This window comes from Ornithodoros turicata, chromosome 7 (assembly GCF_037126465.1).
Source record: "Ornithodoros turicata isolate Travis chromosome 7, ASM3712646v1, whole genome shotgun sequence".
NCBI lineage: Eukaryota > Metazoa > Arthropoda > Arachnida > Ixodida > Argasidae > Ornithodoros > Ornithodoros turicata.
The window spans coordinates 43,456,452-43,470,651 of NC_088207.1; the positions used below are offsets into that span (position 1 = coordinate 43,456,452).

The window sequence follows — 14,200 nt, forward strand, 5'->3', positions numbered from 1 at the left end:
AGTTTTTTTTTTTTCCTTCTCTCGCACAGTTAAAGCGAGCATGAAACCTCTAAACCCCCATAGGGACAATTAAAAGAACGTTATAAAAAGAAACTGCATGGACTTTAATTCTCGCGCAGTGGTTAACCAGAAGCAGGAACGCGAAAGAAAAGTCATTCGTCCTCTGACACTGCGCCGCAAACACAAGCCACGCGAGCGTTGCGTCTTCCTTCCTTCGAAACCCATCGATTCTTCTTAACTCGGCGAAAACTAGGGTATGGTCATTTTCGCTACACGTATCAGGAACTTAGGCTAAGCATTTTTTTCGTTTTTTTGTTTGTTCACATTGTGTTTGCTTTTATTTCACAAGACAATATAGAAATGTACGTTACAAGGAACGCAGGTTCTGGTTCTATAGTTCAGTCATGTTATCACGTGACATTGTACAGAATAATTAGGATGGGGCACGTTATTCAACTCCTCCCCTGTTATATGTTCCGTGTACGTCATATGAATGCATCGTGTTCGTCTATAGAAGCTTTCTATTTGCACGACTCATTAAGAAAAGCAGGGTAAGACGTGCAACACCGTGAAAATAATCAGCAGTTGCTCAAACCAAAACAGTGTTGCTTCATAAACCGAAGAAGTCGATAACAACAGCATAGAACAAAGTGACAGCAACAAAGCAGCGAGCTGGTGTAAGCTAATTGATTGAGACACTACGCTACGTCTGTGTTATAGACGAAACGGATGACGGACTTCGTTGCGTCATGTGGTTCAGTCATCCGTTTCGTCTAAAACCCCAGACACATGGTAACATATGTCTCAATCAACAATAACTTTGTTCCTGTACATTTTCAATGCGCTGAACACCCACATTTTTCGGTTCAGTGGCAGACAACAATTAATGACAATTTCAGTGTTATATTCGGGCGCTGGTTGACTTTCTGGTCCTATTTTGTGACCCGTCGCCCCAATCTGTTTATTGACAGTGAGCTAGCGCCTCAATACACTTGGGTACACTGTCTCCGCTTCATATTAACCTGTGAGCGATTGAATTTGTCCACATTGAAAGATAACATGTGACACGATGAGATTCGTACTGTCATTTATGATCCAACGAAGCTATAAAAAAATGCCATGGATAACTCTACTCCTAAGCTTGTATAATTTGTTTGACGATCAGACTTTATTTCCACGTCATTTTCCTTGTTTTTCTTGCCGTTGTCGGTGGACACACAAAGCTAATTGGTGATTATTCTAAGAGCAACAAAAGGAGCCAGTGCATACCTAAAAAGGCGTATAGGACATGACAGACGACACCGCACACACCACTGTCGTCTGTCATGCCCTATGTCTTTTTAAGTATGCATCGACTGCCCTTTTACCGCTTTTACAATATCTCACCAACAAGCCCGGTTCAGCCGTTTGGCTGACCTTTCCTTCTGTTTTTCTTTGTTCTACTAACTATACCCCCTTCCCACCCGGTTCAGTACCATATTGGTGATTCTGTAATATGGCAAGGCGACTAAAAATGATGAGATTTTTAATGCAAGAGGAAGCAATTTTTTGTCTTCTGCTATATTACAAAGATGTCGCGACTCATAAAAGCCGAATTGTAACGGCAGGTCGTATAGGTATATGGGCAGATGCTCCAGAGACTAGTAGCATAAGCATATTCGCCAATGGACGTCCATAGACCGCTTGAGCTCGTGACAACGCGAACTCGGTTCTTGAGCTACGGATACCGGTCTTTACAGTGGCCTAGTGTAAATTATCACGGACTAAACAGCGCTAAACTCCGCAACGAACCAGACCGCTACCAGGCCTCACACGTGGAAGACTTCACGACCCACTTACGCAGTAAAAAAGTGTTCTTAAAAATCGACTTGATGAAGGTATCCCACCAAATTCCAGTTGCGCCGGAGGATATCCCGAAGAGTGCGGTGACCACGCTGCTCGGTGTCTTCGATTACGTAAAGGCGCGTCCTCACTCTGCCGCTCGGCTTTCTCAGTGTGCTTTGCCTATATGGATCACCATGCAGGACATAGGCTCGCTCTCCAATGGGTTCCCGCCCATTGCGGTGTCGAAGGCAATGAACTGGCGGACAGCGCCGCCGAAGCAGCTCTCTCGTCTCGGACACGGACGCGTATTGCACTGCTGAGAGGCGGTCGGCGGTCCATACTTCGAAGCCTTGTGACCCCTCTGGCTACCCGCCAACGGACCGCCGACATACCACACTCTAAATCCGGCACCCGATATGTACCCTATGAAAGAGGACCCGCACCCGGGGCCAAGCGGTACACGTACATGAGGTACAGTCCTCAACCAGCAGGTACATTTCGCGGCCGCTGCGAAATTCAAGCGGTACAACGGCTACGAGACCTATCCGTACCGGCTAGCTACCTTTTAAGCGCGCTCTATAGCAGCTGTACCTCATGTGTATCGCGTGTTTCCGGCGCATGAACGCCTTCTCACGATCTCCATGCGCTGCAAAAATATTTCGCGTGATTCCGAATACCAGTCAATAAATTCCCTTATGCAGCACTGCCGTAATGCATCAGCACTATCATTCAATCAAAGAAGTGCAATAACTAGAACCCGTAACCGTGAGGGATCGCACGTTTGGGAAGAATGCGTTTCTTGCAACCGCTGGCAAATCAGTTTGTTTTGAGACGTCGGGGAGCGAGGACGAGTCTGCTCGGTCTTTGAAGAAACTCGTTCGACGCTTTCAAGATTGGAGCCATTTAAGGTGCGTATTATATCTATGAAGTAATTATTCGTCCGCACGACGCATTTTCGTTCATCTTCGCTCTGATTCCCAGTGGTCCTGATCACCGGCAGGCTGGACACAACGACTGAGGGACAAAGACAACGAACTTTGCGTTTCATGCACGAACGTTGATGCGTGAATTAAAGAAGCCTAGATTGCACTTTATACCTGGAGTACACAAGCAAGTAGGCATGTTTTTCAGGCAAGCTATTTCGGCTGTCGGATTTTTTTTTACATTGTATTTTCTCCTAGGTTATACGTCCAGGCGGTGTCGTAAATGGGTAAGTCAATCATCTTCTGTGGATGGTGTTACGTTCTGCGGAAGAGACGGAAGTTGGGGAAGAACAGCAATCCAAAGGTGTGAAAAAGATAAAGAAGCGTGACCACAGAGCAGCCGCAATAGTGAAGGAGAGATGCAGTGGTCAGCGTCAGAGGCGGAGAGTTTTCATTTTCCCGGAGGGGGCAAGGGCGCACCGCGAAGTAAGTACTCTGGCGGGGGGCTGGGGGATATGTTTATTAAGAAAAAAAAAAGAAAGGAAAGGTAAGCCAGATGGATGTCGGCTTGTTATTCAAAAAAAGAGTGAAAGGGGGAAGTCAAAAGAGGCAAAGAAAATAAGAAAACAGAAAGAATGAAAGAAAAGGAAAAAGAAAATGAAGAACACAAAACTGAAGCTGAAGAATCACACACTCTGGCGGGATCCTATGATGTATGCAGAACTGGTATAGAAATAAGAGGAAGGAAGAACAGAAAAAAAAGAAGAAGAAGAAGAAACAGAGAGAATGTAAACAGTGAACATGTGCACAACTGAAGGCATTACGCCTTTGAAAACTGAGTGCAAAAAGAACAAAATTTATTGAATCCTCGGTGTTTGACCCAAAATGCGCGCAATATAATGAATATGGTCAATGAAATGAAGCAGCGGGAGTTGAACCTGCTCCCAACGAATATGCGTTCCGAAGTTACCGTTACACCTCACTGGCAGCTGCTGGTACCTTTTCGACTGCTTCGTTTCATTGATCTGATTGCTTTGGGCGAAATTCAGGCTATGTGTTGTGTCATCCTCTGTGTTTCTTCGCCTCACCTTCTACTATGATAATGAGTTGGGCGGATACATATTTTACAAATTGCAAGATGCATTTTTGGGTTGGTGCCTCTTCGCTCTTTTGACCCGGGCGCGCCGAGCCCCAAAGGTTGGTGTCAGCCCCTTAGCGGGACTTCCCGGGGGAGGCGGCGCCCCCCCCTAGTTCATGTTCCAGGGGGGCAAGGGCCCCCGCGCCCCCCCGCAGTCGGCGCCTATGGTCAGCGTTCATCCATATATGTTGTGCCCCGTGTGTTCGGCGTTTCTGCATCATGACAATGCGCGCTCGCGATGAACAAGTATCACCCCTGAAATCGATGTAATTTTCAAATAAAGGTATTTATTTGTGATATTTATCGTACAGCGTAGCTTCCTCTGGCTGTTAACATATCGTAGAGGAGGGGAACCACCCCGATGGGTAGGCCTAAATCGCTGCGCGCTATCCGTTGCATGTACCGCATGCGAGGGCGGGTGTACCACTTAAATTTAAGAGGTACATTTTTTAAATGTACCTCTTGGCCAAGCGGTACTTAAGCGTTACATATGCGTTACCTGGTTTAGAGTGTGCCCCCCGCCATGCTGAGCAGAGTTGACCCAGTGCTCGCTTTCCGCATGCCAGCACATATCTCTCGTCAAGACGCCTAACTGTTCCTGGCCTGCATGGAAGGAAAAGGGATACAGCCCCGTGTGTCGCCAAGCAGCTTACCCTGGGCATGATGAACGACAACTACACGGCGTCAACGTCAGTTTTCACTGACGGGTAATCTACTCGGGGTGGATCGTCCTCGGCATTTGTCATTCCATCTCAGTCAGTCTCCTGTGGTCACCGTCTTTCTCACAGAACATCGTCTGCGTGTGCCGAGCTTTATGCCATTCTATTTGCTATGCACAAAATATGAGCCAGTCCAGCTCAGTCCTGGGTCGTCTTTACGGACTAAAGACCCGCGCTCCAGTATGTGGCCAACTTGGGGATACGTGGACTCCTCGGTCCTGTTGTCTTTGACATCCTGCAAGCTTACAAGAAGGCGACCATTGCAGGGCACACTGTAGTATTGCAGTGGATCCCTGGACATGTCGGTATCAGCGGCAACGAAGAAGCAGACAGAGCCGCATTGAACGCCCATCAGCACGCAGCTTTTTCCCCGATAATGATGTCGTCGGGCGACCGAAGACACATCCTCTCGACACTCACCGGTCCCAGGATGCAGGCTCAGTGGGAACACGACATAGCTCACTCCCTTCTCTCTGATGTAGACCCCACGCTTTCTCTCGTCCTTCCTCCGCGACTACCGCGCCCCATAACTGTTCTCTTCCACCGCATGAGGCTCAACGTTGCCTTTACACCTGCCCTTCAACACCGTCTCGGCTCCACCTCGTCTTCCCTCTGCCCCACTTGTGGAGTGCACGTCGACCTCAGCCACGTCATCCTGGCTTGTGGGCAATACCACCACGAGCGTGCCCTAATGGAACTCTCTATGCAACGCATTGACAAGCGGCCGTTCAACCTAGCGAAGATCCTCGGTCCGTGGTCGAATGCTGCCCATCAGACGCTGATCTCCCTCATTGGCCCCTCAAGTGCCCGCTGAGTTCATTGCGCATAAAGCAACAAAGGAATCCGAAGGCTCCAATGCCACTCGACTCCAACTGTTGTTCAGAGACATTCTACCAGGTCAGCTACGTCTCTGCAGTTCTCCCCGCAATGTTTCTCTCACTTTCTCAAGATCACAGAGGTTGCACTCATGTCTTCGTATACAAATATTCCAGCCATCGTCCTCTGCATGTCCTGTATGTGGGACCCTTTTTCGTCTTGTCAAGCCATGACAAATATTTCCTGGTGGCGATAGATGACAAGAGAGAAACGCCCTCCCTGGATCGCACCAAGCCCGCGTTCACTGGAGGCTATCCTCCCACGCGGCCCAGTGCATCTTCCTTCCGACATAGCATCCACCAAAATGAACCTGACCCCTGAAGGTGCACTGGCGAAACTGAATCCTTTAATTCCGTATAGGATGTCCCAGCTGTTCACTTTTGTGCGTGTGGTGTGTATTGACTGAATAGCAGTGTAGCCAGTTTACCTTGGTGTATAGCCAGCAACATAAGCATGTTCATTGTACAATGTACATGATCATCATGACCATTATTGACCGCGCGAGCTCGTGACTCGGGTTCTTGAGCTACGTGTACTAGTCTTCATCGACAGTGCAGTCCGAAGTGCAGTCCTAATAATAAAAAAGCCTCAGTATTTGGAAATTCTGCCAAACGCGTTTAAATACGGTAGCTTTATAGGGCCAACTTCCGATCCTGATCTTGTTTGGGTGCCATTGTAACTACTTCGTTCTTCTCTTCTTATTCTTATCTTCTTCTCACTCCACAACTGCAACTGCAACGGACCCACGCGACTGTCGACATTAGTGGGCCCGATAAAGTACCGCTTTGAAAGTCGTTCTGCATGCCCAGCATTTAGGCGCTACACTCCAACATTACGTCGAACGAGCCCAACATTACCACGCTCACAAAATCCCCGGCCACGTCGCTTTCCAATCTGACACAAAGACGTTCTGTATCTCGCGATGATGCTGCCGCCGCTCCACACCTCCATCGGTCTCCATCCTCATCCTCCGCATCCCACGTCCCTTCTTCCACCTCCCTCCCCCTATTGGTCGCCTTCTTCAATGACGTCAACAGCGAAGCCCCGCCCACACATCCCGCCCGCCGAAGAAGCCGCGAAGGGGGAGGCGTTTGGCCGACTCACCTCGGAGTATTGGCGACGGACCATAAACTGAGTCCCGCTTGTCGAGTGCTTTTGACGACCCCCAAGTGTGTTTTGTGTGTATCGTTTTAGGAAGCTCGTAAACGTGGCAAACAGGGAATGTGTGTCGTGTTGTGATGTGGTTCTAGTTTGAGTTGGACCAGGGCAACTTGGATGTGCACTTCGAAGGCGAAGCTCTGGCCGCAAGGATGAGTTGCACTGAGGTGATGTACCAGCCCTATTCTCCGTACTTTCCTTACCAACGACCAGCGACAGTAACGTCGTGCCCCGGCTCGGCGAGCATCTCCCAGGCAGCATGCCTCGACTATAAGGTGAGGGCGACCTTCCTATATCCCACTTCGCGAGCCGTTCAACGTGAGGAATTGTGAAGTATTCATTCGCGAGGGTGTGACTGTTGTCAACCGGCTATTGTGGAACTGACCTTTGTACGCCAATTTTCGTAGAATATTTTTTACACGCAACCAGAGCCGTTCCGACGAGGGCGCGAGAGGGGCGGCCGCCCCGGCGCCTTTCCCCAGTGATGGGAGCGCCGAACAGTACGGGTCCCGGAAGTTTACAAGGTTCGGTGATAAAGCAATAGCCGAGAGCATTTTCGCTGTAGTAGTTGGAATATGATTTTTTGAAAATTAACTTTTCATCGTTGCACTTGTTTCAGCAATAATTTTTCTGCAGCGCTTTGAAGCGTAGAACATTTATACAACAAAATAGCTTACCAGTGCGTAACTAAAGATGGAGACAACTTACGTAAATTGTACGCCTAATTTGGTTTTCCTGGCCATGCTGCAATCGTTAGACAGCGCTTCTAGGGTGATGGATTGGTGCTTTGCGATCATCCCGTGCTCCATGTGGAAGTTGGCCTCACACGGCTCTATACGCAGCGTTGGTGTAATTGAGACTACGGGGTCTAGTTATGGCATGCCTCAAGAATTGAGCTTTCTAACAAGCAGTACAGGAAACCTGCTCATTCTGTTGAGTACACTTTTGTTGTGAAATTCAATCTCCTTTCAACTGAGTTTGGGAAGTAAGTGATTTGTAACAGTGATGCGTGTGTAAGAGTGTGTATAGGAGCTGACTTGATATTGAAGAAGAATATGACCTCTGCATGTTATATAGACTCCCCACCAGAAGCTTTACTCTTAACGCACTTTTACCGAATTGCAACTTTTTTTCTTCTTCTTTGTCAACGCTTAGGCTGCTTTAAAACGAATGAGAACCCTCTGTGCAAGGGAAAGGAATAAGACGAAGGACGAAACCACACGAACACGGTATCGTCCTTTCGTCTTCTTTGTTTCCTTTGCACTGAGGGTTTTTATTCGTTTTAATCATGAACCAACCAGGTCAATTTTTAACCATCTTCAGTTTATTGTTAGGCTGCATTATTTACAGATTTGTTGAAAACCTCCGCTCAGCAACAGCAATTGTCGTTCAGTAATAATATTCTTATCAGCGCCATGGAACAGCTGGTCGCACCAGAGTGACCTACGTTTCCTTTTTTTTTTTTCTACTTCTATTCTATTCTGATGAGTTATAATCGAAATGCGATCTAAGTTTCGACAGATTCCATAGCGCGGATATGGGGGCAATACTCATTCGTCGGCGGTAAGATCAATGTCTTACGAGAGGCGGGTACCTCCAGGCTTCATGACCAGTACAAATATGTTAACCCGCAATCCCACTCATGCCTTCAATGCATGACCGCTGAAACAACAGACACATCATGAGGTGCATTACCGACACTACTGCGATACATGTGGTATACATGTCAAACGGAATGAACATTAAACCATTCAGTAATTTCCCCGGAACTCGACCTCGGGGGGTATGTATATTGATACATGTTTGTGGGTATGCATTGGTATAGCCGAGCTATACTGGGCTAATCTCAGAAATTTCACGGCGGATGCTGCAAAAATACAGGGTGGGATGGGGTGTAGGGATATCCCAATCGTTCGCAGTGCGTTAATAGGACTATAGTTCAGAGCCGTCACGGAAGTTACCCCAGGAAGGTCATCCAGAAAAAAACAAGCACCGAGGGTCACAAGCAAGCTGATTATCATGCGACGTTTGTATATGACCTCGCGATTGCAGCTTGTCAGGGACAACTGACCCCTCCAGTCCGGTATCGCATGAAAATAGTGAGTTGTTGTTGTTTGTAATTGAACCCCCCCCCCCCCGGCTAATATGTTCAATTTAACCCTTGCACGTGCACAATCGATAAGTAGCTGCACGTATCACATAATGCTGTGGTTGCGTAATCTGATTTAGAACTAGATTCTCGGGGTTGACTGTTACTTAACCTGTCACCAGTCTTATCACAAGCAATAAACTTCTCGTCCCTGGAACTTAGTAAGGGACAAATGTATGGAGAACGTGCTTGATCGGAGACCGGTTTTCTTCCTTTACACCTAGCACTCGTTGTGGTAAGCATGCAGATACCGAACCTACAGATATCGGCCCATCAGAAGGAAGTGCGACCACGCGCCATATATCTCCACAAGCTGATATGAGGTTGTACAAAAACGATAACAGGAGAAAAATCCCGCATCCACATACCTGGGCAGAACGAGCATTCAGCAACCCAAACCTGCAGTTTCAGATAGAGCGTATATAGGCATCTAAATATGCGAATAATGTTGTTCCTGGGAGTTGGGTCGGCAGAGGGAACTGCATGTCCTTCGCCTTCATTTTTCCTTTGCATTTTTCTTTTTTTGTTGTTGTTGTTTTTGGAAGAGATAACATGGCATGTAGGGCAGATTGGACACCAGCTCTTGAAACGCCGTGCGTTGTGTTTCACACTACATCGAAGTTTCTCCACACGTTAATAAGATCATTCATGTATGATTACAGCGCAAATCAATCGAAAAAGCTCATATTCTTGAGAAGCGTTCAAAATCTGCCCAGTCAGCCGCCAAAACGTTACAGAATACTTCCAAATTTTCGTGAGCCCAAGCCCATGCATAACCCTCCGAAAATAATAGCGCTTTTTATTTTCAACGTTCATTTCTGGTCTAAACACACTTATCTTCTTCTTTTTTCTTTTTCGGTGCGATCGAAAATTTACATCGCTTGCTTGGCTTTTAGAAAAAGTGATTTACTACCAAAGTAAAATCTCAGTTGACCAAGTTGAGTGACCAAATGAAACCTTAACAAAGGCACAGCAGCGACGGCGGCGATGATGATGATGGTGATGATGATGAAAAATGGGCGATGTGAGTCACGACAAGGTCGGGAGTGGTAAGGTACCCTGTATCAGCAAGTGAATAGAAAAAACAATGCATAAAGGAACTAAAGGTCCACTAACAGAGAACACTTGACTATATAGTGTCCGCATGCACGTATACTTATTGGAGGACAATCACTTATTGGAGGACAATCACAAAGCGTCTATCCGATGGGTTTCTTCGAGGAACGTCACCAGTTCTTGCACCACTGTCACTCACTTGGTGATGATCTGGCCATCAATCCAGAACTTTGACGATACCGAAATGTCTAGCCTCTAGATGAGCTGAAGATGCTTCCAGCAGGACACCGCGACTCGGAACACACAAGGAGAATATGCTCAGACTTCTACAGCATGACGCGCTCAGTGCAGGGAAACAGACTTTCCGGATTTAGATTAGGGTTAAGTGCTGTACGGGGCAGTCCGCCGTAGCCTGTGTGAGTGGTGTAGTTACAACGGGAAGGGATGGGGGAACGCAGAACCTTAACTCGTGGGTCAACCTTGTTTACTGTATACAGCACGGAAGTCAGTGCAGCTCCAGTTAGCCATGTAAGGGGTCGCATATATTTACTGTCTACAGGGAGTCCCAGAAAACGTGTCACTGAATTATAATAAAAAAAACTACGCCACTTAGAATCATGCGGTCAACAGCATTTGTTCTTATTAGGTTTTTGCCACCTCCTAATGTGAATGTCACGTACTCCAAGTTTAATTATGTAAATATTTGCGAACTGAACTCGGAAATTTGCCAAGTAAAGGTGACTTTTTTACCCCACCAATATGAAGAGCGTGCCGAATTCACTCAAATTCATGATAATTGACAGTGATATTCACGAGCTATCGGAATATTTTTTTATTATAATTCAATGACACGTTTTCTAGGACACCCTGTATACGTATGTGCGAGTGCGGTGATCATTAGCGTCATTTTAGCTATCATTAATGCTGTAATTGGATATACTTGGACGTGACCATGTTGACGGGTTTAGCGTTCAGCCCCCACTTGCGACCTCATTCCCCGCTATGGCGCAGTGGCCCAGGGCCCACTGATGTTGGATGTTACGCCCCCTTTTGCAAATGCACAATTATGCGGTACCACTTGCACTACACTGGCGCCAGAGATCCCGCACTTCGCGTTAACGTCAAGGCATCTAGGGCGTTTCTTGAATCGCTGTTAGATGGCCCAGTAGAAAGCTTTGTCCAGAAGAAAGTTCGTATAGGGCGGAAATCGATTTAGGTTAGCTCCAGTTTGTATGGGTGTCAAGCTCCTCCATGCTTCCTTCAAGGGAAATACGAATACAGTGAACACTCGTTAATATGACCCCCGATAATCTGACATACGCGCTTTACGACCATGCTCCTGGGGAACAATGCAGTGAAACCTCTGCAAAACCCCCCGTTAATATGACAATTCCGCATTATGGCCAAAATTTTCGGGAACGGCCATGGTCATAATAACGAGGGTTCACTGCACAGTGAACAGTGGTTAATAGCGAGTTGTAGCGAGCGAATAGTATACCGTTGATAAGGTTATCGTGTCTATCGGAACCAATCGCAGTCGCGCGTGACTCAATCTTATCCACTGATTGGATACGGTTGATACGGTTCGACGCAAGCCCCCCCCCCCCCCCCGTTAACAACGGTCTGCTAAAACTCTCTAATATGACTCCCGACAATCTGACACGCTCGCTTTATGACCGGTTTTCTTGGGAACCGTTACGCCGCCATGTAAATCCACCTCGTTAATGCGACACTTCGCTTGTCCGACAGACAACGACTAAGATTTTTGTCACAGGTATAGGGTCAAATACATGTATTATCTTCTCGTTATGACCGCGTCACATAACCCTCAGAGATGTCCCAGGAAGAGGCTACCACAAGCACTGGGTGGTGACTCGTGTCAAATCAAGGAGCGTTTCCCGTTTGCATGACAATTCGCTTTATGACCAAAATCCACGGGAACGGTAGTGGTCATATCGACGAGGGCTCGCTGTACAGGGACTCCCAGCGCTGCCTCATCAGTTGTTGTATACCAGGCGTACCATGAAAGCCTATATATAGACCGTTGTGGGTCTAAAGACCGAACGGGTTCAAATTCCTCAGATGCTTTCTTAAATGCTCCCAATAAGCGTTCCACATATACACCTCCCACATACAGCGTATTCCATGCTTTCTCAAAATACCCCTATAACGAATATTCTGTAGAGACGCATGTGTATCTTTGAGTACCATGATGCCAACTGTACTTTCCTCACTCTTTATTTCTTTCTTTCGCCCCTCCTCCCCTCCCCACCCCGCAAAAACAGAGAAGAAATAAACAATAAAGGACGATTTTTTTTTACCGATTCTCATTTCCGAGAACACACATGTACACACATAAAGGCCTTTAAGATCCAGCAGAAACTTTGGTCTCGTACTTTCTTGAACAGAATGACAGCAATCTGGTCATTTGTTGTTTCGCTCGATATTAGTTTTGTTCATCTAGTGATGTTAGAATTTCAAACTAAAAAAATGAAACCTTATTGCGATGTATATTATGGAGCACAAGTAGCTCGCTCCCTCCATACCATACAAAATGTTAAACAATTTCAAATATGATGGTCGCCTATTCCGAATCCTCAGTATACAAAACAGCCGGAGATTTGCGCTGAGAGTAGCTGCGCCCAGATAGATATCCAATATTGACTCGAATTGTGGTCAGTTTTATTCGCCCAGTTGCGCGTTGCTTAGCGACATACGAAATGAGACACCTTAAAGGAGAGCGTTATATAGGGTACATGGATACCATACGCATGTCATCAAACGTTTCGATCACTGATGGAACGTTTGAGCAGCGCAGAATAGGTTTGTCGTACTTTTGTAAACATGCAACAGGTATATGTACTATGAAATGTTACGTGAAATATGTAAAGTGCATCTATATAGCTGGTGGCCATGTAAACAAGTGTATCGGCTTGCATACAGAAAGCGTCGTTCCGAGATAAAGATTATGTTTCCCCAAGTAATACCTTACAATCACCGCAAGCGCATCTGCAAGGGCAACTACAAAAACAAAAAACAAATAAGGAACGCGTCATTCGGGACTTCATGCAGTACTCCAGAAAAGCCTTGGTATATTCATGAGACTTTGCAATTAGGCGCGTTGGCTGCAAGAAAGGTCCTTGTGCGTTCACCAAAATAGTATTTAACCTAAGTAGCTCTTGAGCTGCGCTCTAAAATGTTGTGCCGCTGGACTCTTTAAGCGTAGATGAGCGCGTTCTCGTAAACAACACAGCGAGGAGGAGTCGTTGGGATGCATTCAGTTTTTTCGGCCAACGATTTGAGCAAGCAAAGGTTGATCTCATCAGGGTATATGTCCCTGCCTCAGTCTAAAGACAGTCAATCTGCTCATATATCCAACCGAACAACTTAAAGGCAACCGCATGTGGTATATACCTTGATGAATTGTACAATTATACTCCCTCTACACTACGCAGAGGTTTGTCAACTCGAAGATGCAAGATGTGCTCTCAACATCCTCTTCGTCATCACCGCCCGTGCACGCCGCACCGCCACCACCTCTGCAGCAGTCCTTGCCTCACCAGACGCACCAGCATCAACATCCCAGCGGGCGTTCTTCGTCGTCTTGTGCTGTCGCATCGGCTTCTTCATCTCCGGTGAGCCGTGTGGCCCCGGAGGAGAGTAACGGTGCCAAGGTGTCTTCTCCCATAACCGGGGCCTCAGGGTCTTCAGCGGACGCGCAGTATTTGTCTGCGAACTGTGTTGTGTTCACGTACTACAGTGGTGACATATCTTCCGTGGTGGACGAACATTTCTCCCGTGCCCTCAGTCAACCGAGCAGCTACGACTCCGCCAGGAAAGGACTAACAGTAAAAGGTGAGACATCTTCGTTGTAATCTTTCATCTTGGAAGTTGCCGACCTGAGACTTCGGTGTATAAAGAACGCCTTGTTGAAAAAAAGATGCCGTCTTGAACTATGACCGGCAATGAAAGGGGTGTGGCTCGAATCCAGGGTTCCTATTCTCGTCAAAGTACGACCTCGATTACTTTGTGTCTCGCCCGTTATTAGTCGTTACGTGAAGAAGGCGCACTCAGGCACTCTTCATGCAATCAACAGTCATCAACAATAGTCCTGCACTCTTCATGCTTTATTTACTTTATCACGAAGATTGCAGGATCAAGAGCTCGACTATTGGTTGAAGACACGTGACATTCAGTTCTGTTCTTCACGTAACGACTAATAACAGGCGAGACACAAAATAATCGATGTCGATTACGTTGACGAGAATAGTTCCCCTGGTACGCAGTGTCTGGTTTTGGGTCCTGGTACGCACTAGTTTTCATCAGCTGCCGTTCTTCAAGCGCAGTAAACGCGGGC

The 14,200-nt window shown here is 46.9% G+C and overlaps 2 protein-coding genes across 8 annotated transcripts in view; one reads left to right on the forward strand and one right to left on the reverse strand.

The window, feature by feature from the left end:
* The window catches only part of LOC135401169 (S1 RNA-binding domain-containing protein 1-like), a 209,641-nt gene that overhangs the window by 139,910 nt on the left and 55,531 nt on the right, over nt 1–14,200 (reverse strand). The gene's annotated exons all lie outside the window — the stretch shown is intronic.
* Nucleotides 6,622–14,200, forward strand: part of LOC135399912 (transcription cofactor vestigial-like protein 2) — a 45,316-nt gene continuing 37,737 nt past the window's right edge. For both annotated transcript variants that reach the window (XM_064631644.1, XM_064631645.1), the window contains exons 1-2: nt 6,622–6,913; nt 13,299–13,698. In XM_064631644.1, coding sequence (XP_064487714.1) covers nt 6,791–6,913; nt 13,299–13,698 — 523 coding nt within the window. In that variant the 5' untranslated portion in view covers nt 6,622–6,790. The remainder of the gene's footprint in view (nt 6,914–13,298; nt 13,699–14,200) is intronic.